The sequence below is a fragment of the Homalodisca vitripennis genome, chromosome 2 (genome assembly GCF_021130785.1).
Source record: "Homalodisca vitripennis isolate AUS2020 chromosome 2, UT_GWSS_2.1, whole genome shotgun sequence".
Classification (NCBI taxonomy): domain Eukaryota; kingdom Metazoa; phylum Arthropoda; class Insecta; order Hemiptera; family Cicadellidae; genus Homalodisca; species Homalodisca vitripennis.
This window is the reverse complement of record NC_060208.1, coordinates 47,796,588-47,824,034: the sequence shown is the minus strand read 5'-3', so window position 1 is coordinate 47,824,034 and position 27,447 is coordinate 47,796,588. Positions and strand designations below refer to the sequence as shown.

At 34.3% G+C, this 27,447-nt stretch overlaps 1 protein-coding gene across 1 annotated transcript in view; it reads right to left on the bottom strand.

The window, feature by feature from the left end:
- The window catches only part of LOC124353906 (xylosyltransferase oxt), a 58,263-nt gene that overhangs the window by 5,173 nt on the left and 25,643 nt on the right, over window positions 1-27,447 (bottom strand). Inside the window, exons 8-17 of the mRNA XM_046803960.1 lie at window positions 23,540-23,666; window positions 21,103-21,276; window positions 20,669-20,845; window positions 18,181-18,286; window positions 17,477-17,679; window positions 16,821-16,946; window positions 11,156-11,356; window positions 8,504-8,658; window positions 6,591-6,749; window positions 6,007-6,168 (exon numbers count right to left, since the gene is read on the bottom strand). Coding sequence (XP_046659916.1) covers window positions 6,007-6,168; window positions 6,591-6,749; window positions 8,504-8,658; window positions 11,156-11,356; window positions 16,821-16,946; window positions 17,477-17,679; window positions 18,181-18,286; window positions 20,669-20,845; window positions 21,103-21,276; window positions 23,540-23,666 — 1,590 coding nt within the window. The remainder of the gene's footprint in view (window positions 1-6,006; window positions 6,169-6,590; window positions 6,750-8,503; window positions 8,659-11,155; window positions 11,357-16,820; window positions 16,947-17,476; window positions 17,680-18,180; window positions 18,287-20,668; window positions 20,846-21,102; window positions 21,277-23,539; window positions 23,667-27,447) is intronic.

Below are 27,447 nucleotides of genomic sequence, written 5' to 3'. Positions count from 1 at the left end.
TGAATCAACCCTTCCTGACATCTATCTATCTTTTGTGTATATCCTTTATATCTATCTTTTGACATATAAACATTTCAGCTCTACTAATAATGCAATAGACAATAGACAATAGACAGTTTCTTTGTTCATGTACATAGAGTTACAGAATTGGCGTCAAGTAGGTAAAGGTAATAATTTAGGATATTAGTCAGCAATGTAGAAAACAGTGGATAAACCATTTTAAGCACTATGATTAATGGTTCCTCCAGTTTATAAATTCTTCAAGGGAGTAAAATGTCCTCTGTAGAAACCATTCTTGGAGTTTCTTCTTGAAGCATTTCTGTCCACTGTTTATTTTCAGATGGTCTGGAAGAATATTGAAGAGTTTAGGTCCTGCATAGCTTGGCTTCCTCTCGTACAGAGCAAGGTGATGAATTGGCAGAGCATAGTTCATGGCGTTCCGGGTGTTGTAATGGTGCATTTCTCCCAGCCTTGTAATGTTCTGTGAGACAGCATAGCAGATCACTTCTGTCACAAACAGAGATACCACAGTCAAAATTTTAAGATTTTGAAAAGCTTGCCGGCAAGTAGCCTTTGGGTCTAGTCCTGCCAATGTTCTCACAGCTTTCTTTTGAAGTATTAGTACCCGTTGGAGATTCCCGATGGAAGAGTTTCCCCATACCACTAATCCATATCTTAGATGTGCTTCAAAGAGTGAGAAATAAGCAGTTTTTGCTGTGTCCAGATTGCTCATTTTTGTTATTCTTTTTAATACATATAGGCTACTGCTGAGCTTTCTGCAGAGCTGGTCTACATGTGGAGTCCAGGTTAGATTGTTGTCAGTGATGATTCCTAGGTAGTTAGCTTCATTTTTCAATTCAATATCTGGCAAGCCATGTATTACTGCACTTGCTCTTCCTAAGTTCAGTTGTTGGGTTTTGCGGTCATTTAATATAAGATTGTTTTGGTGACAGTATTGCTTTGCCATGTCCAGGGTTACAAAGGAAGATATTTCAAGTTCTGGTATTTGTTTCTCTGCCACCAGCAAGGCTGTGTCATCAGCATACATCATGACTTGGCAGAACTCTTGTAGATATTTTGGGAGGTCATTGGTTAACAGAATATAAAGCATTGGTCAAAGAACTGAGCCTTGGGGAACACCTCTGTCAATTAAAAGTGGTGGTGATCTAGTTTTATAAATTGTATTGTTTAATGTATATGCTATCTCTACTGTTTGTGATCTGCCTTTTAGATAACTTGACATCCACTTTCCAGACATCCCTCTTATCCTCATGTTCTTCATCTTTTCTAATATAAGATCATGCTCCAAGCAATCGAACGCCCTACTGAAATCCAGGAAAAATGCACTGATGGCAGTTCCTTCCTCTATTTCATTCATCATAAGCTCAGTGAAATTTATTATGGCAGAAGTTGTTGATCTGCCTTTGAGGAACCCATGTTGCTGGCTTGTGATGATGTTGTTTACTGTCAGATGGTTCAAGAGTCTGACAACAAGGACAATTTTCTTAATTACTTTGGATATTGTTGATAGGAGGGATATGGGGCGGTAGTTATCGATTGAGGTGCTCGGATTCTTTTTGAGTTTAGGAAAGACTTCTGCTAGTTTTAATGCTTTGGGAAAAATTACTTGGGTGAAAGATAGGTTTATGATGAATGTAAGTGGAGGTGCAATTTCTTCCTTACAGTGTTTTAATAGTATGGAGGACACTTCATCAATTCCAGAGGACGGTTTGGATTTAAAAGAAGATATGGTGTTTGTTACTTCGATGACTGATACTGGTAGAAAAGTCAAGTCAGGAATATAGTCATTTTCTACCTCATTTAGTTGTGGCCTTTGTTGTATCTGGCCAGCAGCAGTAAGAATTTTCTCCGCCACTGAGACAAAGTGTTGATTGAAGTGCTGAGCAATTTCAAGCGGCTCCTCAATCAGTTCATTTTTGACTAGTAGTTGAAGGTTGATGGAATCTTTTGTATTTTTACACTTTTCGTAGTTGATCACCTCCCAAAGGGCTCTTTGTTTGTTTTCACAGTTTTGAGTGTAGTTCGATGTGATTTCTTTTCGCTTTTCCTTCAGTTTTAAGTCATATTCCCTTTTTCTAGCAGCTGTTTCTGTTTTATTTTCTTCTGAACCATGAAGTAGCATTCTGTCCAGTGCTTGTAAGTAGTTGTGTTTTAGTGTTTGTGTATCCTCATCAATCACTACACCAAATTTTCTTATTTTCTTTGACCTTAATTTTTTGGTAGGACATGCTGTATTCAAGGCTAAAATCAAAGTATTATTAAAGCTGTCATAGGCCTAATCAACTTCTATTTTGTTGTAAACGTCACACCAGGTTACGTTTGATGGTATAATTTTTAGTTGATTGAGGTTTTCCTGATTATACTGTCGACGTGTTGAGGATGGGAGTTTCAAGTTCTGGGGTTGGACGTTGATTGTGCTGATTTGCGCTTTGTGATCCGACAGTCCTGTAGTGATGACATCTACGTTGATGTCTTTAGAGTTTAAGTTAGAGCATACCATGTCAATAGATGTGGCTGAGGTTGAGGTGACTCTAGTTGGCGGTAGCTCTAGTCTATCGATGGTATGACTGCTCAACATATTTTCTAGTTTGTTTCTGTTTTGGTTTTGTGTCAGCATGTCTATATTTATGTCTCCCATGATGATGGTAGGGCATTTCCATGTAGGTATTTTGTCTAAGGTACTTGAGATTATATTCAGGGCATCTTCAAGGTTCGCACTTGGAGGTCTGTAGATGCCAATAAGGTATACAGTTTTCTTCTTCACTTTAATATTGACTGCATATTGTTCACAAATCAGTTCTTCAGAGCTTGTGTCTTTACTTTCTACTACATTTCCAAGTGATTCATGAGCGTATACGGCCACTCCTCCTTTTCTCGAAAACTTTCTGGAAAACCCCCCAATTAATATGTAGTCTCTTAGTTTGGTATGTAGAAGTTGGTAATCTTTTAGACTATGCTCTGTCAAGACTACAATATGAGGTTTTGTGGTGTGAAGTAAGTGGTCAAGCTGGTTTGTCTTGTTCATTAATGAGTCAATATTTTGGTGGAGTATTTTTAGCTTTTTAGAGGGTTTATACTTTTAGTTTCAGTTGGGAGTTTATGAAGATTCTTGTAAAGGTTTTTTTGTTTCTGCAGATGTTTCAGTTTTGCTTTTTTCCTGTGTGTTGTCTCTAAAAAACTGTGTTTTTTGTTATGATCTGCCATGATGTTATAGTTTACAGCCATACAGTATATTCTTTATAAAATGCTATGTTACTGCTAAAGAAGTCATCTAGAGTTTGGTCCTCTGCTAATGTTTTTGAGTTTAGGGGTGGTTTGCAGTTGAGAGCAGATGAAGTTTTCAGACAGTCAGTTAGTCTGCTAGTTTTAAAAGTGGAGTTGGGGTTTAGGTGGTGAACATCTGCCTCCACTACAATGATGTTGAAGTCCTCGTCATCACTTGGAGTGAAGTCCAAACCGTTAACCTGGGATCCTGTTGCCTGTAGAGTTGTCATTTGGCTGGATACCTCTGTCAATGTTGGTGTAGACAGTTTTTTAGTTGGGGTTTGACTGGTTCCCCCCGTTAATCCTGTTTCCAGGAGAGTTGTCAATTGGCTGGATACCTCTGTCAATGTTGGTGTAGACAGTTTTTTAGTTGGGGTTTGACTGGTTCCCTCCGTTAATCCTGTTGCCTGTAGGGTTGTCAATTGGCTATTGTCAATTGGGATACCTCTGTCAATGTTGTTGTAGACAGTTTTTAGTTGGGGTTTGACTGGTTCCCACCGTTAATCCTGTTTCCAGGAGAGTTGTCAATTGGCTGGATACCTCTGTCAATGTTGGTGTAGACAGTTTTTTAGTTGGGGTTTAACTGGTTCCCTCCGTTAATCCTGTTGCCTGTAGAGTTGTCGAGAAGCTAGGTTCAGATGCCTGTAGGGTTGTCAGTTGGCTGGATACCTCTGTCAGTGTTGTTGGCAGTTTTTTAGTCGGAAGTGGATTTGTTCCCCCAATTAACCCTGTTTCCTGTAAAGTAGTAGTTAATGGTCTACTTTTTGCCACCTGCAGGGAGATGCTGAAAACATTGCCTTTTCCATTAAAAGCTCTTGATTTTCTGAGACTTGCGTTTGTCTGGCCCTGTGACTTCGGGTTTTCTTTATTTTGTTTACAGTAGTCAAGACTAGAGGCTGTTTTTTCTTTGTCACGTTGTTTGGAGTTATTGTTAAGTTGAGCAGCAAGATCCCTAATCTTAAGATCTGCTTCATCTTGCCTCTGTCTTAGCTTAGCTAGTTCCAGGAGAAATGATGAGTTTGAGATAGTAGTCAAGGTTTCATTGTATGTTTGGGTTTCTGTTGATTTATAAGATTTTGGGTTTTGCAGTTTGTTGGCACTTTCATGTGAACAATTTTCTTCATTATTCATCTTCAAAATTGATTTTTCAAGATTGGTTATCTTTTGTGAATATTGTGTGAGCAGTTGGTTTTGAGTGTAATCATGGTCTTCAAATAAATTTTATAGTTCTGATTGGTTTTGTTTACTTTTTTCCAATTCTAATAGTGTGTCATGCAGTTTTTCTTGGAGAGTTTCAATTTGTTCTACATATTTTTCCTCAGCTGCTAGAAGATCCTTCATTTTGGCTTCCATGCTAGCCAAGGTAATCTCTAGTTTGGAGTTACACTCATGTTTGCTTTGGATATCTTGCCGAAGTTTGTTATTTTCATGTACTAGTGCATTCCCAGCCTCTGCAGCCAAAGTAAGTGAAGTCTCTAGGTCAGCTTCATCTAGCGTTTTTTGTTCCTGTAATTTTGACTTCACCTCCTCAAGCTCTGAGGTCGCATGGTTGTTATTCATCAATAAATAAGAGTTGTCTTTAGCCAAGGAGTTTTCACAAACTTTAACTGTTTTACAGTCAATACAAATCCAGGATTCAACATCTGACTTGCACATCTTTATAAGTTTTTTATCAGTTATACCGATACATCCTGCATGGTACCACAATTTGCAGTGACCTGTGCATTGTATTCCTGAAACTTTGACCCCGATACTACATACACCACAAGGATACTTAGTTGGTGGCATTTTATACAGTAGAAAAATATATTTATATTGGATTTTCAAACATTGTCAGATTGGCATTAATTTATTCCAAATGAATGAAGCAATTGAATTGAGTGAAGCAAATTTTGTTATTTATTGCATGGTAAGAACAGCCAGTGTAGAGCTGTTAGTCAGTAGGCAGTTGTTTATGTGGGGATAGTTGAGGTAGGCTCTGTAGGTATGTGAGCCACTAGTGCAGTGTCAGCGATTGTGTCTGTCTGTCTGTCTGCCAGCTGTGCTACTCTGGTGATGGTGTAGCTCAGGTGTCGAGTGTTGCAATAATACAATATGAAACAGTTCCCTTGACTTGAATGAGAAGTGGTGATTTTTATCTTTTACAGAGTTCTTGGTAAGTAATTGTTATTATATACTTATGGAACAGACTTACAGTTGTTAGTTGCAAATGATGTCAGTATAGTTGTGAATATTTGTTGGTTAATTAAAACACTACTAATACTACACTTTTTTAAGAGGTTACTTTCACTTAAATGTTACTTGTCGGCCATCTTGGGTGGTATATGCACAAACTTTCAACTAAAAAAAGGTGTACAGAACATATAAGTAATATAAAACATACTATTTATTACAATTATCCAGCTCACTGAAAAGAAATAAATTCATGACACAGAGGTGACAGGAATGGGCACTGTCAGCAGTTTGGTTGTGACTCTGGCAAACTGACTTGAACACAGTTATCAATTCATCACTTTCTACCCCAATAAATGAGCAAGTGAGAGATACTATGAGATCACTTCACAACAGTTACAGCACACCTCAGTACAGATAAAATACTCACTGCTTGAGCTTCCCACTTCACATAAAAATCCAAGCCGTCTTTGCTGTGCCTCAATTAATAGTAATGGATGGGTAACTCATGTAACTATTATAATCTAAGCCTCTACTCTGTGACTATACCTGTTAAGCTGGCCTGTGGTTTTGTTAATGGAAGTGATGGTGGATTTAGGGTCTGGTGCCTGCGAGCTCCAGACAGTAGAGGAACAAGGTTCCAGCTGTAGGGACTGGCATAGATCCAGGACTGTCTGGGACACAACACAGGACTCTACCACAGTGTAGAACCTGTGAGACATAGTTCATGAAAACTCTCTTTTATTACAATTTCAGGTCTCTTAATTATGATTTATATTTGTGATTTGACAACTCTTGAAGTTAACTTCTAGGTAAAGGTAGTGAGCACAATTTTGTAGTGGTATTAAAACTACCCATTATTTTACACATATAAGAATACATATATTTTACACATATATTTTTTTATAGTAACACATTAACAATAAAATTAGTTAATTTGTGTAAATTTCAGTCTCCCCATGTTCAGACAGCAAACATGGAAAGCAAGTTTCGTAAGTTAATTTACCAAAGTTCAAAAAATAAAATTCTGTTCCTGGACTTTTTGCAGACCCTGTATAATTTATATGTATCAATGTATTAACAAAATACTTATGTCTGAGTTAATGTCTAGCAAACTTTGAATTCAAACACACCTCAGGACAAGGTTGTCAATCCACTGCAAAAGGTCTTTCCCAAACCTTTTGGAGTTGGCATTAGCTCGAGACAGCTGGCTGGAATCCGGAGGCTCCAGGAGGTCTTTGAGAGGAGAGTCCCTGGCACGGTATGCCTGGCTAGAGCCACTATGCTGGAACCTGGAATTATAAATACAACTGACAAAGTAGTAGAGTAATTCCCTGGATCATCTTAAACTAAAATGTAAGACTAATTTGGCCTGTATTTTTTAGTCCAGTTTTAATATAATCAGTGAATTGTTTTTATTAAGTACAGTACATATTGCATAGAGTACACACACAACATGCTTGTTGTTATTCTTGACTTATAAGTGTTACAACGCTCTGGTACGATTTGTTTATTTTAATCTAGATTGTACTTATGTATTAGGTTATTTACCCACCTGAGGGAGAGATCAGATTACAGATCTTAATATGTAGTGTCATGATTCTTTATAATACTGAACAATGGCAAATGTCTAGAAAATCCTGTTTTCTTCACTAAATAATACCTGAATTAGATCCTGAATTAAACAGAAAAAATAACATATAACCTTATTTAAACAAATTGTTACATTATTTTGCTCACAATTTCATTACGTTCAAGCAATGATAAAAAAGGTGTTTTAGAATGTGGATAAACTCTACTTCATATACTGAGTTGAGCTGAGATAGGTAGGAACCTGAAAGCAACTGAGTTGTCACGTGATACCTGAGCTAATTTTAGATACCTGTATATGATTAGTTATCCGAAAAGAAGATACACAAAACAAATCTTGGCATCCAGTTTGTTCCCGACTTTCCAACAAATTTCAACCCATCACATGCTTGTTAGTTTTGTCCCCATCACATTTTGTGTGAATGTATCTTATTTGTAATGCTATTTACTAATGAGACTTAGTGAAAGAATATTTAATGTGAAGTAAGGATAGTTGAATCCCAAATAACAGGAAATAGACATGTTTACTTTCCCTTAACTAAGCAGCCAGAAACGTTTAATATCTTAACTGCGACAATAGTCATGTACTGACATTAGGACAAACAGTATAGTAGCAAGGTGTGTCTACCGCAGTCAATTTGTTAAGGAACAAAACCAATGTGGAAGGTTTAGTTTCAATATAATGCAAATAGCAATAAACCCAACGAAAGCCAAAAAATAAAAATTTAACAAGGGTAAACATATTAATTTTGGAAAATAATTATAGTGACATCAAGCTGTTTGGAAACTTTTGTTTTCACTTTTTCTGAAGGCAAACTTTAAACTGAGTTATTTTGTAGGTTTATGCAGGCAGATAGCCATCTTTATGCTTAGCTGTTCATATATTGACGGTAGAGCTGGCAAAGACTTAATTTGCAACTTATCGTACCCATATATAATGTAGCTATGGGTGGGAAAGGTTGATTCACTGCGATTGTTGAGTTTAGCTTTATTTCCGCTTCCACATAATGCAGCATCTGAAATCTGTTACTGTAACAGACTTGACTCCTGGAATAATGAGTCTACATTCATCTGATGGATCCCAAAAAAAAGTCGATGTTGAAGGCATTAAAAATGGATTCTTTGCGTTGTTTTGACATCAGAGATACCTAGACTACAAAATATAAGATACAAATTTCACAAGCACTAACTCAATCCATCACTTTACAAAATATCTGAGAAACTTCTGAGGTTTTTCACACTACTCCTGTATTTTATTTAGTTTTTTTTTTATAAAACATTATTAACTCTAAAGTATGTAAATGCAATTATGTTCATTTTTGTAAGATCTCCTTTTTCCTTTTATTTTCACGAGTTTTTAAAAGAAAAAATAATTCTTGCCTGTTTAATCTTCGACTTGAAAAATTAAGAGAAATATATGTTTTGTGACTATTGACTAGTAATTAAAGAATCTAACTTGGCTTGTTGCTGGCTTATCGGAAAACCGGCAGTGAACTGGAGGGGGGAGATGAGGAAGTCGGTTTGAGCGATGACTCTATTATTGAACACCATCTTCAGGTACCAGACCCCTGGGAGTAATGGTGTTTTGAGCACTGGTTTCACATTAGAGATCTGAAACCATTAAAACTGTCAACAGAAATGGTTCTCAGAACTATTAAGACTCACAAGATTGATTTATTGCTCAATATTTGAGAGCATTTGAATTTAAAAACTATATATCTACATTGTACACAATCATTTAAAATAATTAGTTACAATACTAGCCAGATATAAAATAAAACAAATTTTTTCAAGATTAAAATTTGTACAAGTTAGCATACAATTTTAGCATTAAAATTCAGAGAAAAACTTTAACACAATGTACTTCTTAATAAAAAGTTATTACACAGCGTAATATTTAAAGTTCATAACCAATTATACATGTTTTTTGGCACATAACTTAACAGCAATTGTGTACTTAGTTGCGCTCAATTCATTAATGTGATTGCTTTTTTGAAAATATTTGGATGAAAAACTATGGTTAACATTTTTTCAAATTATTTCGTTCGGTGCAGTCTGTGAAGGTAGCTGATAATATGGTTGTCATGATATAAAGTAAAATTGAAGATACATTGAAAACTTTTAAGGTGGTTTCTACAACATTGATGATTTGACTTATCTTTAATGGTTGGCATGTTAATAGATTACATCCAAACATTTACAAGCTCTGAAATCTTGATACCTTACAAGATTTAAACAGTTATATCATAGTGGTTCTAAGAATATAAAGTTATTAAAACACTATTTTTGCTCAAAAGGGTCAGTCATAACTTAGATATAAATAGTGCAAGGATATAAAAGTTCATAATTTTATATAATTTGGATTAATAGTTTATATTGTAAAATAACCAAGAGAAAATATTTAACAAATAAACATATACATTTGGGGACATATTAAATACAATCTTGCCGGGTTTGGTTGCAATCAGTTAAAAATTAATTATGTTTTTGTATTCCCAAGTATTGCTGCAATGCTACCGTATACACTATTTCTCAAAATTGTGTACAGCTACCATATTGGTACCTTACGATACACAAAGAACTTATTGGGACAAACATGGTTTGAATTATCTGAATTTTAAAACCTTTTTCCCTTTCAAAATTGGAACAGTTACTATTTTGTAACCTTATATATATATATATATATATCAATTATTAGACTTCTTGATATAAAGTTCCTTTAATATTTCGGCTTTGCCGTTTTCAAAAAGGTATAATAAGGTATAATAAAAAATAAAAACACAGCAACAAAATTTACAAAAGTGTTGCTGTGTTGTTATTTTTTTATTATACCTTATTATACCTTTTTGAAAACGGCAAAGCCGAAATATTAAAGGAACTTTATATCAAGAAGTCTAATAATTGATATAATAGAGCAATTCTGCTTTTATTCACCCGAAGTGAATATATATATATGAATTATTACATATATTTTATGTAAAAGGTGTCCCGTAACTCTCTGGAAAGGTATACCATGTTATTGCTCAGGTCAAGACAGACATATTTCACTATATGAACATAGGTCTCAGATGTTTAGTTTCACATCTGTCTATCTAAACAGTTCTCATTCTCATTCTCATTCTATGCTTTTTTATACAAATATAATATCTTAAAAACTTATATGTTAAATTATGCCAAATTTGGTTCAAATGTTTATAATAACAAGGCCAGTTACTGAAAAATATAATGAAATTATTTTTAGTATTTTCAAAATGGCGGCGCTTAAAACTTTTAATACCTTAAAAATAGCATTTAACGGTTTTTAGAGGATTTTATCAAAAAATCTAATGACACCAAAATGATTTAAATTGAATAATAAATAACTGATTTAGAGCAGATTTACTGTGACAAGACATGGCCTACATTGAGTTTCTCAGCGAATAGCCAACAATACAAAAACTGAATAAGCTGCAGCTTTTTAATATATTAATTTTTTTTATAAAAAACACATAGAGACAGACAGATGAGAAACTAAGCATTGGAGACCCATGTTCATACGGTGAAATAATGTTGTCTTGACCTGAGGAATAATGTGGTATACCTTTGTACAGAGAGTTACGGGACACTCTGTATACAGTAAAAGTTAAGAAATTTTCTAATAAACATTTAATCATTGGTCTATGTTGTATAAAATTCAAGATCGAATTAATTTTAGATCAATATCAATCTACTCAAAACCTTTTATTAGATGACGGACTTATCTTAGACTTATCCGAGCCATGTGTGTGTTTGCTATGTTTAGTTACAATTACAAATTACAGTTTACAAGCGTAAATTATATTACATGAGTCCATCCATATTCAACTGGTGGTGGTTCAGGGATCTACAAATCATGATCAATAGAAACATAAAATCTATTATTAAGGTGATTAATTTTGACAGTTTTCTATTTAGGTAAACTAATTCTGTGTAATATATGAAAATTTCAAGCTTATAATCAAAAAAAGATTCTATCTCAGACACTTTAAACTTTAAGTGTAATCACCGGGAGGAATCAATCAATAAATGTAGCAATTTTGTAACAATCTTACATATTCTGAAGCACAATCTGGTAATTAGATTCACTCACCGAGGCAGTCTCGTCAACAAAGGCCTCTGTGACGTCTGCAAGGTTGCCTGTGGGGTCCACCCAGAGGAAGGTGAGGTTGTGGGCTTCGGTCCCACTGATGACCTGCAGACTGAGACTTGGCTCTGAGAAAACTCCCAGCGCTCTCAGCAAGTTTCGAGAGAACTGCTCCTTTTGATCGTACTCAGAGCTGACCACCATTGACTGTAAAAAACTCTATAATTTAAAATCCACACAGAGAAAGTAACATTCCAATTTCAACAACTTGCAATTACAAAGATATCTACTTTCACTGTGAAAATAAACATAAATATGTACAGAAAACTACTTGAGCCAATATATCTTGTTCTAAATTAAGATTAATCTATTCTCAGAGTCATCAAGTCATAGGTAAAACGGTTATTGATCATTTAATAAAAATATACAATAGATTTTATTGATAATTCAATCATATATAGGATACATCATATAGGCTAGTATATATAAAATCTATAAATAAAACAATTAAATTTGGGAAAAAAGTTTCAACATAGCAATAACAATGTGTACATTAGAAATTCTTTCATGATATAAAAATAATATAAAATAGTATTATTTATATGTAGACAATGTAAAACAATAACACCCAGACAAATAAGAACAGCACATCAATATTAGAAAATTCTAACTGAGAACAAGTGTTAAAGCATCTAAAAACAACAAAAGACAAATGTTTCTATTCAAAATGTTAACTGTGTCAAACACCCTAGCGTACTTGCTATGTTACAAGACTATAGGATCAATCAGTATAGAGCCACAGCAAGAAAGGTTTTAAACATGTGATTTAATTATAAATTGATGTTATGTAATGAGAAACTTTCTTCTGTGTGATAAAAAAAATATGGATGAGTCCTTATCTTACAGCCCACAGTCTTTCAGGCAGAAGCACAGCCATCATGAAATGGACTTATGAGAATTTTCATCTACGGTACAAGAACAAGGCAGTATTTGCACTGATAGTTAGATATCTTAAAAACCTACAAAACTCTTGTGTGATTAACTCCAAACTTGTTCTGGGATCGTTGTCAAGTTGTTTCTTCCCTTGGCAGAATCAACAATACCTATTTTTGCTGGGTTCCTGGACAAGAGAGGGTCGTGGAGAAAGAAACAGATGACACTCTGGCAAACTTAGGCTTTGCCTCAAAACATGACAACTGATCTATGGAACTCCTTTGTGTGTATCCTCTACAGTTTCGAGGTGGGTGCACATTGAACATGGAAGATGCAGCACGAATTCAAGGTGAGTAGACTGGTTCTACAATCGCCTTTCTTTAAGGTAGTATTAATCTTGTTGTTTTCTCAAGTTGTGGGTCTAATTAACGTGCATGCATCTGAGAAAGCATTTCTACAGAGTATGTATTTTTAGGTACAATCCACTTTGCCTAAAAATATGTAATGCCTACTTATTGTAATGAGCAGGCGGAAACTCCTGAACACCTGAGTTTTGACTGTATTAGTAAGGGAAAGGTATGTATTTTGGATGAGGACGGTGAATTTTCTCAGGAAGATGTGATCAATTGTTTCAGCGTTTTACATGACTGTTAAACTATTAGGATTCATTGTACCCTTTTGGGGTACCTATAATTTTCTCTTAAGTTTAAGTGTTTATCAATATGCTGTCCGTCAGAAGAAGAAGAAGAACATATAGTGGCCAATGTGGTGCGAATAAAAAGAATGCTAGATGTATCTGATGATCTAGATAGTTGATGAAAAACTTCCAACCATCTGTCAGGACCTGAGGTCTCAAAGCTTATGGTTACTGCTTATGGTTTCTCTATTTCAGTAAAATTCAGATACTAAAGAAAAATGAATGAAAAATATGATAATTTTGTATAATAAAAAATAAAATCTAGGAAGATAAATCATAAAATCTTTAAGCATTTTTAAATATAAATTAATGAAAGAATATATGTACAATATTGGTTTAGATAATTCGTTATATTATTGGAGCAGTTGTCATATATATATATATATATATATATATATATATATATATATATATATATATATATATACACACACCATTTATTTAATAAATTGTAAACTTGTAAAAAATGTGTCTTTTGCTAATATGTTACAATAATAAGCTTTAATTAATGAGTTTAACCCGTTTCTTCCCACTGTCGACATTTGTCGACACGCAACTTAATATTTTTTTGTGGGAAATTTTGATTGTCTAGGACTCTACGATAATATCCCGCTGTTATGTTGGTATCTCTGAACTAGCAGTTGATGCGCCGCGGCAGTGGCTAGTTTGGTGCTTTTGTGTCAACAACTCTACTGATTGACTCTCAGCCTCACTATGTCACTGATAGACAGGTAAGTGTATTACAACCTTGTAAATAATAATATTATTTACCGTAACGCTATTTATAGTGATATAAGATATGTGTATGACGTATTACTGTGTTGAACTGTAAAATATTGTTTTAGGGTATCGATTTTTACAATCATAAATATTGATGTCGACAAATGTCGACAGTGGGGCACCAGCGGTAGGGGTCGATGTCCATTACAACAAATTGTTTTTTTTAGGTTGACGGTAGCTGACATCGCTAATATATTGGGGAAGAGAGTGAAAATATTATAGATCCAACATTTTTTATTGAGCCACCAGATAATCCAGCCCTCAGTGACTGTGATTCCGATGACGATGATAGTGGCAACATAAATCATTTATCTGGCAACCAACTCAGAGCTGGTGGTGAGCTGATAGGAAGAAAATTAACTGAAGATGGGTTAGTTACAATAAGAATTGGTGGAATACCTGAAGAAAAAAAGTGACCAAGAAGAAGTGGAACAAGTAGAAGATAAGAAATTTGAGGAACCTGTGGACGAAGATGACAGTGTAGTAAGCGTAGATGTTGTTTTTTGAAGAAGAAACCCAAGGAAAAGTTAGTAAAAAATACGTTAGAGAGCAGAACTAAAAAAAGAAAACAAATAAAAGATGTTAGAACAAAAAAGACGGTGAAAGGAAATAAGTCAAAAACGTACATGGGAAGAAAAAGACATTGCAGATGTAAGCTCTATAGAGTTTACTCGTGCGAATTTCTTGTCAAATGATTATTCTCTTGTAGAACTGTTTGAAATGTTCTTTGATGACGAGGTCGTAGAGTACATTGTTTATTGCACTAATCAATATTCCCTAGAAAAAGGAAACATAAACTTTTCTACATCAAAAAATGAAATACGTCTGTTTTTTTTTCGCCATTCTTTTTTCTATCAGGATACAACACTATGGCTCGTTACAGAATGTACTGGGAAACGGCAGAGGACACACATCATGAAGCAGTTTCACGTGCAATTTCACGTAATCGTTTTCAGGATAATCTTGAAAAACATTCACTTCTGTGAAAATGATAAATTAGACAAAGATGACAAGTTTTGCCAAAGTTCGCTCTGTTATGTGCATGCTGAACGAGCGATGGCTTCGTTACTTCCCAGGTGACATTTACTTATCCATTGATGAATCCATGGTACCCTTATTTTGGAAGGCACGGGTTGAAACAACATATCCATGGGAAGCCTATCCGATTCGGATATAAAGTTTGGATATTAGCTACAAGGTTAGGCTACGCTATTCAAGCGAACCGTATCAGGGCAAAGCGACTGGAGCAACTATTCCTGAGCTCGGTGTGGGAGGCTCAGTTGTCATTGATCTTATATCTGAACTCCCACAGGACAGAAAATATAGTTTGTTTTTCGACAACTTCTTTACATCTTTAAAAACTGCTTGAAGCGTTAAAACAGGGGATATCATGGTACAGGGACCATAAGGGTAGACAGAGTTGAGGATGCCCCTCTTCGTAAACCTCAAGATCTCAAGAAAGAACCAAGAGGTACTTTCCATCAAATAACTGACACAGACACCAACATAACACTTGTAAGATACATGGACAACAGTGTTTTTACTATAGCGTCGACAGCAACAGGCGTTCATCCTGAGGGGAAAGCAAAGCGTTGGTCCTCTAGCAATAAAAAACACATCGTTGTGCCACAGCCAAACTGTGTCAATTGGTACAAATATGAATATGGGTGGGGTGGATAGGCTAGATGAAAATGTATCCTACCTACCGTATTCATATTCGCAACAAAAAGTGGTATTGGCCAATGGTTGCATACATGCTGAATGTGAGTATGAATAATGCTTGGATTTTATACAGAATGACGCCAAAAGGAGCTGAAGAACAATTAGATCTTCTTGGATTCACCCGCTACATTGTCCGTACGTACATGCGAACATGCACAAGCCATCGATCCTCTGCAGGACGGCCAAGCCAGACAGTATCCAGTAGGGTGTTGCCTGAAATCCGATTCAGTGGAAAAGATCATCATTTAGAAACAGTTCAAAAGCAAATTCGCTGCGCACTGTGTTCCAAAGCAACAAGGAAACGGTGCAAGACTTGTCAAGTTGGATGCCATGTGCTTTGTGCGGAGGCTTTCCATACTTCCTGAGGAAGTAATCTCTTATACAATCCTTTCTGATATGTAATCTATTCATAAATACTGTAATGGAACAATAAAAGCATCATTATTTCATTTTTTAACTTATTTTAAAACCACCCCCTTTCATTCCCACTGTCGACAAATGTCTACATTAGCCTCTATTCTCTAACTGCAACCCGTTCATTGCCCACTGTCGACATATGTCGACATGCTATAATTTATTGTTATTATTAAATTTTACATATTTCATACTAAAAACTATAGTAAATAACTGATAATAAAGCAAATAACCAAAGGCCACCAAAAAATCTGACAAAAAAAATAATTTGGGCAGAAACGGGTTAAACATAGCCACATAGTAGTATGACAGTATTAATATCCTAGTGTGGTACTCTTACTTTAACCCTCCTTGTGGCAGTTATTGGTAGGCCAATTGTTTTGTATGAGTTACTAAATTTTGACATTTTCCTAAACTTATATACTAATAAATTTAGGAAATAAATAAAATAGTATAAATAAAATCTAGTCTAAATAAAAAGTACAGTTTCGACATAGAGTAAAAAAATTCATAACTGAAATTTCAGAAAAATTATCATTTTATCAACTAAAATGTATTTATAGGCACTTAACTACTAGTCATAAGTAAAACCACATCACTAAATTACGATATTACCACCATAAATTACTGAATAAACACAATACAATCTATGATTGCTAGCCAAGTAAACAAATGATGAGCAAAAATGGCTGACTTGCAGAACAATGTCGTATTTCAGCAGGTAATGACATCACGGCATAAAACCAAAAAAGTAGAAAAAGACTGTCAAAGTTAGGATCCAATCATAGATATGTGTTTCAATCATGTCTATACATTCATATTTTTCACTACAAAAATGAATGAGTGAGCACTTGTTTACTAGACGAATAACTGTTGATTGCCGCACAGAAGGTTAAAATCTATCCAAGTGTAAACACACCGTGAGACTGAATGAACCTGGATAAGTAAATTTTTATTTGAATGAAACAAAGAGAATAATGCTGTGCCATTTACTTCTGTGCCTGTACCAAAAACACATTTTATTGATAACTAGTAACTGTAGAAACCCATTTTGATGTATTTATAAGGTTAAATTCTCCAAATGATTGTCGTCTTACAGAACTATGTATAATGCTGGCCACTCACCTTCAATCTCTGGGCAGGTCCAATGTTGTGGATAACTGTGAAGTTGTTCTGGGGCCGAAACCAAGTCTCCAATGTTACAGCCTCCTCTCTCCCTTTAATCTGGGTTGAGAACTTTATCAGGGTGCCCTGGGACAAAATCGCTACATTGTAAAATATCTGAGTGGGTCAACTGTCAAAGTTCTAAGTTATTCTGAGATAGGAAATATGTTCCTGGGCATACATGAAATTATTAACATTGAGTATCTTTTAGTAGTAGTGGTACTAGAAACAAGTCAATATTTTGTTGAAATGGAATGCCTATTGTATCAGATAAAATTATATAAAGAATAAGTGTGAACGACCTGAGTGGTATGTAAGGAAATGGTTGCTAAAAGTAATTAATAGTCTAATAATTAATTAATTTAAAATAACTACAATTTTACAAAATACAAGGTTCCAAGTCCTGTTAAAATTGCTAACAATGGAACTGGCACAGGAAAAAATAATAACAATTCATAAATGAAAGAAAATAACAACAACAATTTTTAAAACTGTATAGTTAATAAAATGGTAATGGTTTAAGTGTTTATTTACACATGGAGAATAGAACCATCTAAAAATCGTGACATGGTGTTATCCATAAATGGATTCAAGATTAGTTTAATTACTTCACTAACTTTGTAATTGTCGTTGTGCAGATATGAAGTAACTTCTAACACTTTGCCTGCTGAGACAGCGCAGTGGACAGCAGAGTTAGTGAGATGGCGGGCTGCGAGCCGAGCAAGTGAGGAGGCTACCGTTCCCAACGTGTCATCATGTTGCGGACTCACATCCTGGTAGTGATACACACTCTGCCAATAGCTGTGCAGACTACTCACATCTGTGGGAGTAATAAACCGTAGTAAACTATAGCTCAATCAACCAAATGGTGATATGGCGGGTTGCGAGCCGAGCAAATAAAGAAACAACGTTTTTTTTAACTTGTCTTCACGTTATAGGAAAGTTAACTGATTTATTAGTGGCGTGCAAAGTGCTAAAACTCAACCAAGTATGTTCAATTCAAGTTTTAATTTTAAAATGGTTAATAATTACTTATATTAATTGGAATAATAACAAATTAAATGAAAGGTGAATAGAAATAACAATTAATAATTTTTAATGAGATCTACCTCTGTTTGCTACATATGTGGGTATTGGATGGTAATTTGTAAAATCAATTGGATATATAAAATATTCAACACAAAGCAATAACTTGGATTCCAAATATTTTTAACTCAATTGATAATTGACATTCATAATTTATAACCACATATGATATTTTAAATAGAAATATAAGTTTCTCAAACACTGCACATAATAAAATAAGAAGAATGTAACTCACTGCTGGGATACGGTCCATAAAGCCATTCTTCCAACTGAAAGATTATTTCTTGATTTATGATCGGTTCAAACTTCCTCGCAAAGAACAGTGACCTCGGTTCTGTTCCCTGTAACACAAATGTACAGGTGTTTTCATCTATTGTATACTTAAAACAAAAATCAAAAAGATTGAACAAGTAGATACCACAACAGATACCACATATCTACTATTTGAATAGTATATCTGTCAACAGTCAAAAACATAATAGTTCAAAATTAGGATGTCTTTGATTCTTGGTTTTTTGTTTTGGAACAATCTATACAATCTATTTATGGACTAATCTCAGTAATATTATAATAATTATAAATGAAATAATACACAAATACTTGTAAAAGCTTGTACATTTGTGTCTAATCTAATAATATTCCCTTAATATATGAAGAGGGAATTAAGTCTAACCAGAATCTGCCATGGTGAGGTAGCATGGGATCAAATGGGGGAAAAAGTTAGTTAGTTTCTATTGAATTATGCAAACTGCTTCAAAAATTATATGTCCTGTTCTTCAACCAACTTATTTACCAGCAAAATATGTCTTTTATCAATTAAGTACTAAACAGACTATTAAACAGTAACAAATAACAGTGGCTTGATAATATTATAATTTCAATATATTTGTTATAATAAGATACCTTACAACTGCAAGAAATTCTTTTCATTAACATCAAGATATATTTATATGCACATAAAAAATACATGAACAAACACACATTCCAAATAAACTAAAGTTCATTTTTCAATGCTATGTTTCTAATAAAAAATTCTTCAGGTTCTAATTTTATTGGTTTGTATTCCATTTTTAGTCCATAATTTTCATAGGAATTAATTTTCATGGGTTTATAAATTTAATGAAGACTAAGAAATTTTACTGAACTACTGTTTTTATATTTCTTTATGGAACTGTATATTTTTAATTCTAAGTTTTCCATTTTATTTTGTACTTCCAATATTTTACTCTCTTCTTTTAATTTCGTGTCAATAACCGAGAACAAAATTTTACTTTTGTAGTTAGTTCTTTAGATAAAGTAGTTAGTTACTTTTATTCAAAAATTCTTTTCAACAACAAATTTATATATAATTTATAAGAAAAGTGCTTTTTAAAATCTAATCGTGTTACTTTAATTTCTATCTTTAGCTATTCATCTATTTTGTTCATTTGCTCCATAGGATCACGCAAATACTTGCAAAGTTGTATTGCTGGATGTTATGGGAGTCAATACGAAGTCTGTTCACACACGGCTGTGATGTCTTGGCAATGTTTATAATTGAAATTTTAATAGACAACACTGATATCCAGTTCTTGCAAACAACTGTCTGACACTTGTTGCGGCTGCACTCGCAAGAGCTCGTGCATAGAGTTCGACACAATTTTTACAGTCGGACACAAAACTTTCCGACAGTGTAAACACAGTTCAGTCGAGGTTTGGATATGACTGTGATATCAAAACATAACATCATGTTTTAACTAACCTCTTTCTTTGTTTTAACCTATGTAATCTGATGACCAATCGGAACGTGTGTGAGGCGAAATTGTTCATAAACCAACTGAGGCCTCGGCCGCGATATAAATGGTAAGTGGTGGGCGGTGAGCGCTGGATCGATTCTTGACATTTCTTGTTATATTTTATCCGCTATTCTTCTCTCAAAAAGGTATTTTATCAGGCCTGGTAAAAATCCAACTGGAATTCTGGTATACTCAAAAAACCGGGTTACACCTCTTATCAAACCGTCAAACATATTATATTATTCAATTAACCAAACTATTAAGCCTGTTTATAAGGTGAATACTGTTAATTTTGTGCCTGTGGTAACATACATCTTGTCAAAATACTATTTTCACTCAAGAATAAAAATTAGACAACTTTAACCGAAGCCCCACTTCTTCGACGACTGAATAATACTTAAATACAAAAAACATATTTGTATTGCGTTCACTATTGCTTTGCCGCTTTACCGCTTAATGCATACTGCTTGTTTTGTGCAGAAGTCTGGAATGATCGGTTGGCCGATTTTAAATTGTCCAATGCATTGTTACGTGATTTTGGAGGGGAAGGGGAGGACGGTTTCCATAGCACAGGAGTATAACTAACCAAGATAAACTACACTACACTAGTGGAGGCAACCCTCAGATGAAGCTCACGAACATACGTCGATCTTCATTCACAATTTCACGATCCACGTCGTGTAAAACAGTCATAACCAGGACTAGGAAGACCAGGTGAAGACGAGAGAAGTGTCTTGGTGAAGTGAGAACCTTCCAAAACGTTATTATTAGGCCCCAGAGGAAAGACAAACAAGGGGTGGTTAGCCAAAGATACAGATATCCCCCCCTTTTAATATCCCATCAAGATACAAGTGAATATCGTGTCCATCTCCTTTAATCTAACTTAACACTGGATCCCACTAACATACATTGTAACCAACACATAATCTAATATAGTCATATACAAACCTGCAGTCTCATCCAGTCCTCGGTCTTGAAGTTGTTGGGACTACAGCCGCACCAGTCCACTACATGCTTGTACTGACACTTGCAGCCCAACCTGCGCTTCCAGTTGGTCACATGTAAGTTGTTGTCCACGTATGAACCGCAGAACTCAGAGTTACGAAGAGCAGTGTGAAAGAAAGACTAGAAAGCACGAAAACTTGTGAGAGTCTCTATTGTAAAGTGCCCTATACAATCACAACAATATTGGACATACATTACTAAGACTTCACATTCAACTGTCATTTTGTCCTTTACATGCACATTTAATCATATACTCGTACATGCAAGGAATAACATTTTCAGAGTTTAAAGACAGTTCACTTATACTTGATTGACTGTAATATTGGTGTTATTTAGAAAACTCAGATAATAAATAAAATTTGTTTTGTAACACTGACCTCTGCTGGCAACAAGGTGTACTTGAAGAGGGTGAGCAGACCAGAGATGAGCTGGTCACTGGAAGGTTGTGTCAGGTACGTGACGAAAGGGCGGCTAAGAGCTACCCAATCACTGCCTCCGTCGATCACCACACCCCACGGTAGACGACGCTCGCCTGCACGCCACATGTGTGCCTTCATAACAACAACCACACACACCTTCAAGTTGGTTCAAGCTACTGAGAGCATAATCTAAAAATACTGTAGGACAATACATGGTTTTCTACAGGTTTAAAAATATTGCTTTAAAAATTTTCTGTTGGTTTTTTAATTATTTATAGTCAATTAGAAGCAAAATCTGAACTTTTCTAACCATAGTCAACTAAAAGTTATTAAAATACATTTATAATTTTGATAAAAAAAAACAGTTTAAAACGTGATAACAAGACGATGATGGAGATAGTTAATAATAATATTAGCATATTAAAATATTTTTTCTTTGAAAACTACCAATTTTGTAGACTTCTTATTAAAAAAATTCCTTTGGGTAAAATAATACAAAGTCAATATAAAACAGACTTTTTTATAAAAATTTATTACACATAAAAGAACACACAAAACATTAAACTTTTTACAATGTAGACTCTTGCATGCTGTATATGATTTTCCTTCATTTTAGAACTTTGAAGATCCCTTCATTGAAGAATGTTTGAAGTTGGATCATCAACCGATTGTGCATATATTTATCAATTTTTGGGTCTACAAATAATCTACCTCTGTAAATAACATATTTTTCATTTAATTTGATTTCAGTTCTCACTGCTTCTTCCTAGAACATAACTGAAAAATAGTTATATGGGAACAAATCAGGGATGTAGAAAGGGTGTTTAAATGTTTCCCAATGTGAGCATTCCACTTAAAATGTTGAAAATTGCTGTCTGAGGCCTGGTGTCTTGGAAAGGATGAATAGGGACAATAGGCCACACCTTTCTTACTATGGGAAGCTTTTTGATATTTTTTTTGACATTTTCAAGGACGATGCCCACCTATGATGAGGTTACATTGACAGTGAGTTAATGATAGCGCCACAATCTGCTTGGTGATATTGTCTGTGAAATTCAATCTTGTATGTTAATTATATTTCAACTTTCCAAACTTTCTACTTCATCTTTAAACATGCAAACCAATGAAACATTTGAGCTTGATACAAGGGATCATTCCCAACAATGCTTTTGACAAGTTAAAAGTTTCTTTGATTTTACATCTCTTTATGTTAAATACTTTAAAATAATATCTTGTGTAATCAACAATGTAAACTTTTGTTCAATCTTCTTTGTGTAGGTCTCCACTTTTTAGCATAATAATCTCGAATCCCCTATTATACAAACACACTCATGATTAAATTAGGAAAGTAATGTAAAAGAGTGATTTATATTTGACTCACTGTTATGTTTTTTTTTTGTTACTTATCGCCAATTAATTATGATGCTTAACAAAAACTTAATATTTCAAATATTCTCATTTAGGACAAATTACAATTGAAACTGTGCTAGGGGAGAAGAAGAGAAAGACTAAACTCAAACAAACATGGATCACGTTGGGTATCTCAGAAAGCACAATCTAAGCAAATGTTGGTCATGCAGTGCCTTGGGCAAAGCAAAAATATAAAGAATATGTGTGGTTTCATTGGACTAAAGTTTTGTTAATGGAATCAGTCAATTTAGGAAACACTTCCATACCTTAGGACTCACTACTGAAGATTCAAGGTTTTGACTATGTAATGAGTAGGAGGATACTGAAAGACACATTACTTTAGGTTTTGACATGTTTATGGTTAGGAGAAAACTCCTATTTGGAACTGCACAGTCAGGTGATGAATTACATGTTAATATTAGTCTGAAACTCTTTGATCTCGTTGAAGGTACAAGGGTAGGCAGGTCCTACTAATAAATTCTGATGTGTGAAGTAAGCTTAAATTGATATACAGAGAACTAGGAGTTCTTTATACTCTCTTTTAATTTAGTCTAAAACTGCTTTTTAAATAGGGGTCATAAAACTTCAATATTTACTTCTGCCACTTTGAAAACTAAGTAACAAGAAAACTTTTTTTACATATAGTCAAATTTAATAACAAAAGAGTTTCAGAACAATATGGCAAATACCAGTGCAGTTTTAGACATAAGTAATCATAATTTTTTAATGGGAAATTTGATAATGTAACACTTTACTTAAAATGACTTACACAAAAGTGTTATGTTATTCACACATCTTCCTTTATTTTACAAAATGTAAGCTCAAAATATATTCCACACTTTTTTCTAGAGAGTCCTGAATACCTTGGCAAACTTAAATGAAAGGCTTTATTTGAATACTTAGCAAGGTAAGTGTACAAAATGTATAATGTGCCGCTAACCCTATGTGTATTAGTAAATGTGAAGTAATACAAAACATTCACTACCTCACATTCCACAAAGGTCTTGTCCAGGCCTTGTTTCTGTATAAAGCGCTGTACCTCTCTACCGTGTGACTTGACAAAGTTGTGGTTTCGGTTGGCCGTCAGAAACTCCACCAGCTGTGTGTTCGTCCTGTGCAGCACCAGCAGCTTTACACAACTTGTAAAAAATATAATTGAAAACAGGTTGTCTCCTACAGTTCTGTCGACATAGCAGATTTTCCATTCCATATTCCACTTTTAAAATTTCAATATACTGAGGGCAATAAAAATTCACCATACTATTTTCCAAATATTTTCTACAAAACATTAACATAGGACTTAAACCAATTTATTGTTCTCTTTTGTATTCCCAAATTAGACAGTTTTTCTAAGAGTTTAGTATGGTTAACACTATCAAAAGCACGTGTTAAATCTAAAAATATTCCTACTGCATTTTCTTTATTATCAACTATCTTATGCTTAAATCGATCACACTGATACTTTGATTATTCATGCACGGAATGATTTATTTATATTGTTTTCACTTATATGATGTTCTTTATGTAGTTTAATGTCCTTTAATATGTTTAAGCTTTGTCCTTAATGGATATGGTGTAATATTTCCATATTATCTGTCATGCTTGTTATTGTTATAACAATGGTTGTAACTATTAAGGTGTGCACAACATTTTTTTCTGTTTGTATGGTTTTGTTAAGTTGAAAATGTTTGTGCTTCTAAAAATGGGCTTGAAAAGGTTCTGCCAATATGACCTATGTAAAAGTGAATATATTCAGTGTACAGGTAATGTATACTATAAACAAGTAACTGGAATAAACATCTGGCTTGCTTATAGTCGGTAATAATGTTCAGTAATTTGTTGCCACTAATAATGAGTTTTTTAATGTATTGGTACAAAAAAAAGCATGGTAATGCGTCCTTAATGCATTAAATATTTCTTTCTGTTACAGTAAATTTCATGACATCTAGTGGAACATCTTGGATCATTTGAAAGGGACACAAGATTGTTATAGACAATGATTATGTGTTTTAAAATCTTGAGTATAAAAAGAAATCTAAATAAATATACTTTTGTTTATAATTATGACTATATTATTTGTTTATAAAGTAAATGCTTGTGATTTGATGAATATACTTATCCAATAGAACTGTAATGTTCCCTTGTTTTGCAATATGGATGAGATCTGAAAAATAACTATACTTTAAATGAAAGTGGTTTTTGTTTATAATGAAAAGTATATTATTTTTTTATAAAGTCAAGTTTTGTTATTTGATGAATATGGTTCATTAAAATATCCCCAAAAAAATTGAATAATTGATATTAGCAAAACATTAAAAAATGATGTGAAACTTAAAAAGATATATGAAATTGTTGATGTAGTTTAACTGGGGAAGAGTTTATATTGGATATTATTGGATTGATTTATTTGTTTTTGATGAAACATTAGGCTGTTTTAAGGTGTAACAAGTGAAACAAAAAGAAACTTGGAGATAAACGGTTGTAACTAGCATATTTAGATTCTGAATTTCAATAACTTTACAAGGTAGTTCATAGTACAATTTTGAAAATTTTTTTTACTAAAAATTAAAATTACATGCAATTAAGTATGTAAGATTATATATATATATATATATCAGTATGTATACATATATCTCAATATTGGCAAGTTGTGTTATGTACCGTGCATATATCTCAGTGAGATAATTATATGCAAGGTCTCAGTGAGACCTTGACACATTGATTAATTAAATAAAAGCAATCAGGACTAGCAGCAATGCATGACTAAATGAGTATACATCATCAGATAAGACCTTTCATTAAATATTAATGTGTGTTATTTTCTGTCAAAGCGAGTGTAACCAGGTAACAGCACACAACATCAGAATGGTGGTCAATCAATACCAGTCAGAGCCAGTACACTGAAGGATGGAGCACTACCACAAGGAGAGGCGTATTGGGGAGGGGTCATACGGCGTGGCGTATCTGGCACGCTACAGGAACACTGCAGCCAGGTATGTTATCAAAGAAATCAACATCTCCAGACTTGCCCATAAGGAGAAGGAGGAAGCTCTCAGAGAGGTGAGGGTCCTGGCAAGACTGCACCACCCAAACATAATTACTTACAAGGAATCCTTTGTGCAGAATGGGAGCCTGTACATTGTAACGGACTTCTGCGAGGGTGGTGACTTATCCACCAGAGTACGCAGGAACGCATTGAAATCGTGTTATTTCACTGAAGATGAAATTCTAGACTGGTTCGTCCAAATATGCTTGGCTTTGAAGCACGTCCACGACCAGAAAATTCTCCACAGAGATATAAAATGCCAAAACATATTTCTGACAAGAGGGAACATAGTGAAACTCGGTGACTTTGGCATCGCTAAGGTTTTACAAAACACGGTAGAGCTGGCCAAAACCTGTGTGGGCACGCCCTACTACCTGTCTCCCGAAATTTGTGAGAACAAACCGTACAATAGTAAAAGTGATGTATGGGGACTGGGCTGTGTCCTTTACGAGCTTGCTACTCTTCGGCGACCATTTGTTGCAGGAAATGTCAAAAGTTTAGTTTTTAAAATTGTAAAAGGTTCTTATCCCCCACTCCCACTGAGGTACAGTTTTGAGTTCAGAAATCTTTTGATCCATCTGTTCAAACGCAATCCAAAAGAAAGGCCTTCGATAAATCAAATCCTCGGACGAACTCTAATTTGCAAGCGTTTAGACAAATTTATGTCTAATGTTGCAGTTCCTTTTCTTACAAGACAAAAATCAAGAAACGTGCAGTTCAGTGCTGGTAATAAAGTCACTTCAGAAAAGTATGCAAGACCCAAACTACCTCCTCTACGTGACATTCACAGAATGTGGAGTTGCAAAAAAGATGTAATCAATGAGCGACCAACAAGGACTGATTACGAGGTGATTGAAGACTCTTTTAATCGATTGTTTGCACCACAACTTTTGATTACTGATGTTTTACATAATAACAAAAAAACAAACACAACAAAGGTCTACCAACATTTAAACATTTCTGATATCACTTTTATCAACAAACAAAGATTAGACAATTATAAGACCAGAGTGTATTATAAGACGAAAATTGGTTTGAACTGGATTGCAGCACCTAAAACGAAGCTTGTCAAAGAGAAACCTGAACTATTCACAACAAAAGACAGTGAACAAGTGATGGAAATGCTAAGGACCAAACACTATCCCCATGAAGCAATTCTCCAGGGAAAGGGACAAAAGTCACGAATGAAATGGACAGAAACAAATGAAGACCTAAGCTTAAATACTGCACAGCTGGAAATGACAGCTTCCAAAATGGAAAAAACTTCAACTGAAGATTTAATCACTGTTTATGATCCTTTATGGAAAGAGGTGAGAGACACTTCAACAGCTGATGAATTTGACATCCTCAAGAAAACGTACACAATTATCAATTTGGAAAATTTCAACAAAGAAATAATGGTAAACAAGGTTCAAAATGAAGAAAACTGTCAACATGATAACATAATTTCAAGTAAAACAGTTAATTGTGTAAAAGCTTCAACAACAAATATGCAAAGAGACGGTGAAAATTATGTTGAAGATATAACACAGGAATTTGAAGGACAAATTTTGCCAGACCTGGTTAAACCTATGGAACAGCATTTTAACTGCCACTCACATCCAAGTTGCCAAGTCTTAATACATGTTCCTGAGGAGAAGGGTGTTGACAATTGTGTTGATGATAAAGATTACATTAAGAAGGAAAGTGATCAACCTTTAGTGACACAAACACATTCTATCTTGACAGGTAAGTGATAAGTTACACTTTTCAATCCGATAATTTGTTAAATGATGACAATTATTTCATGAAACCATAATTATGGTTCATTCTTAATAACTCATCTGAAGTAAAGTAAATCAGCTTCA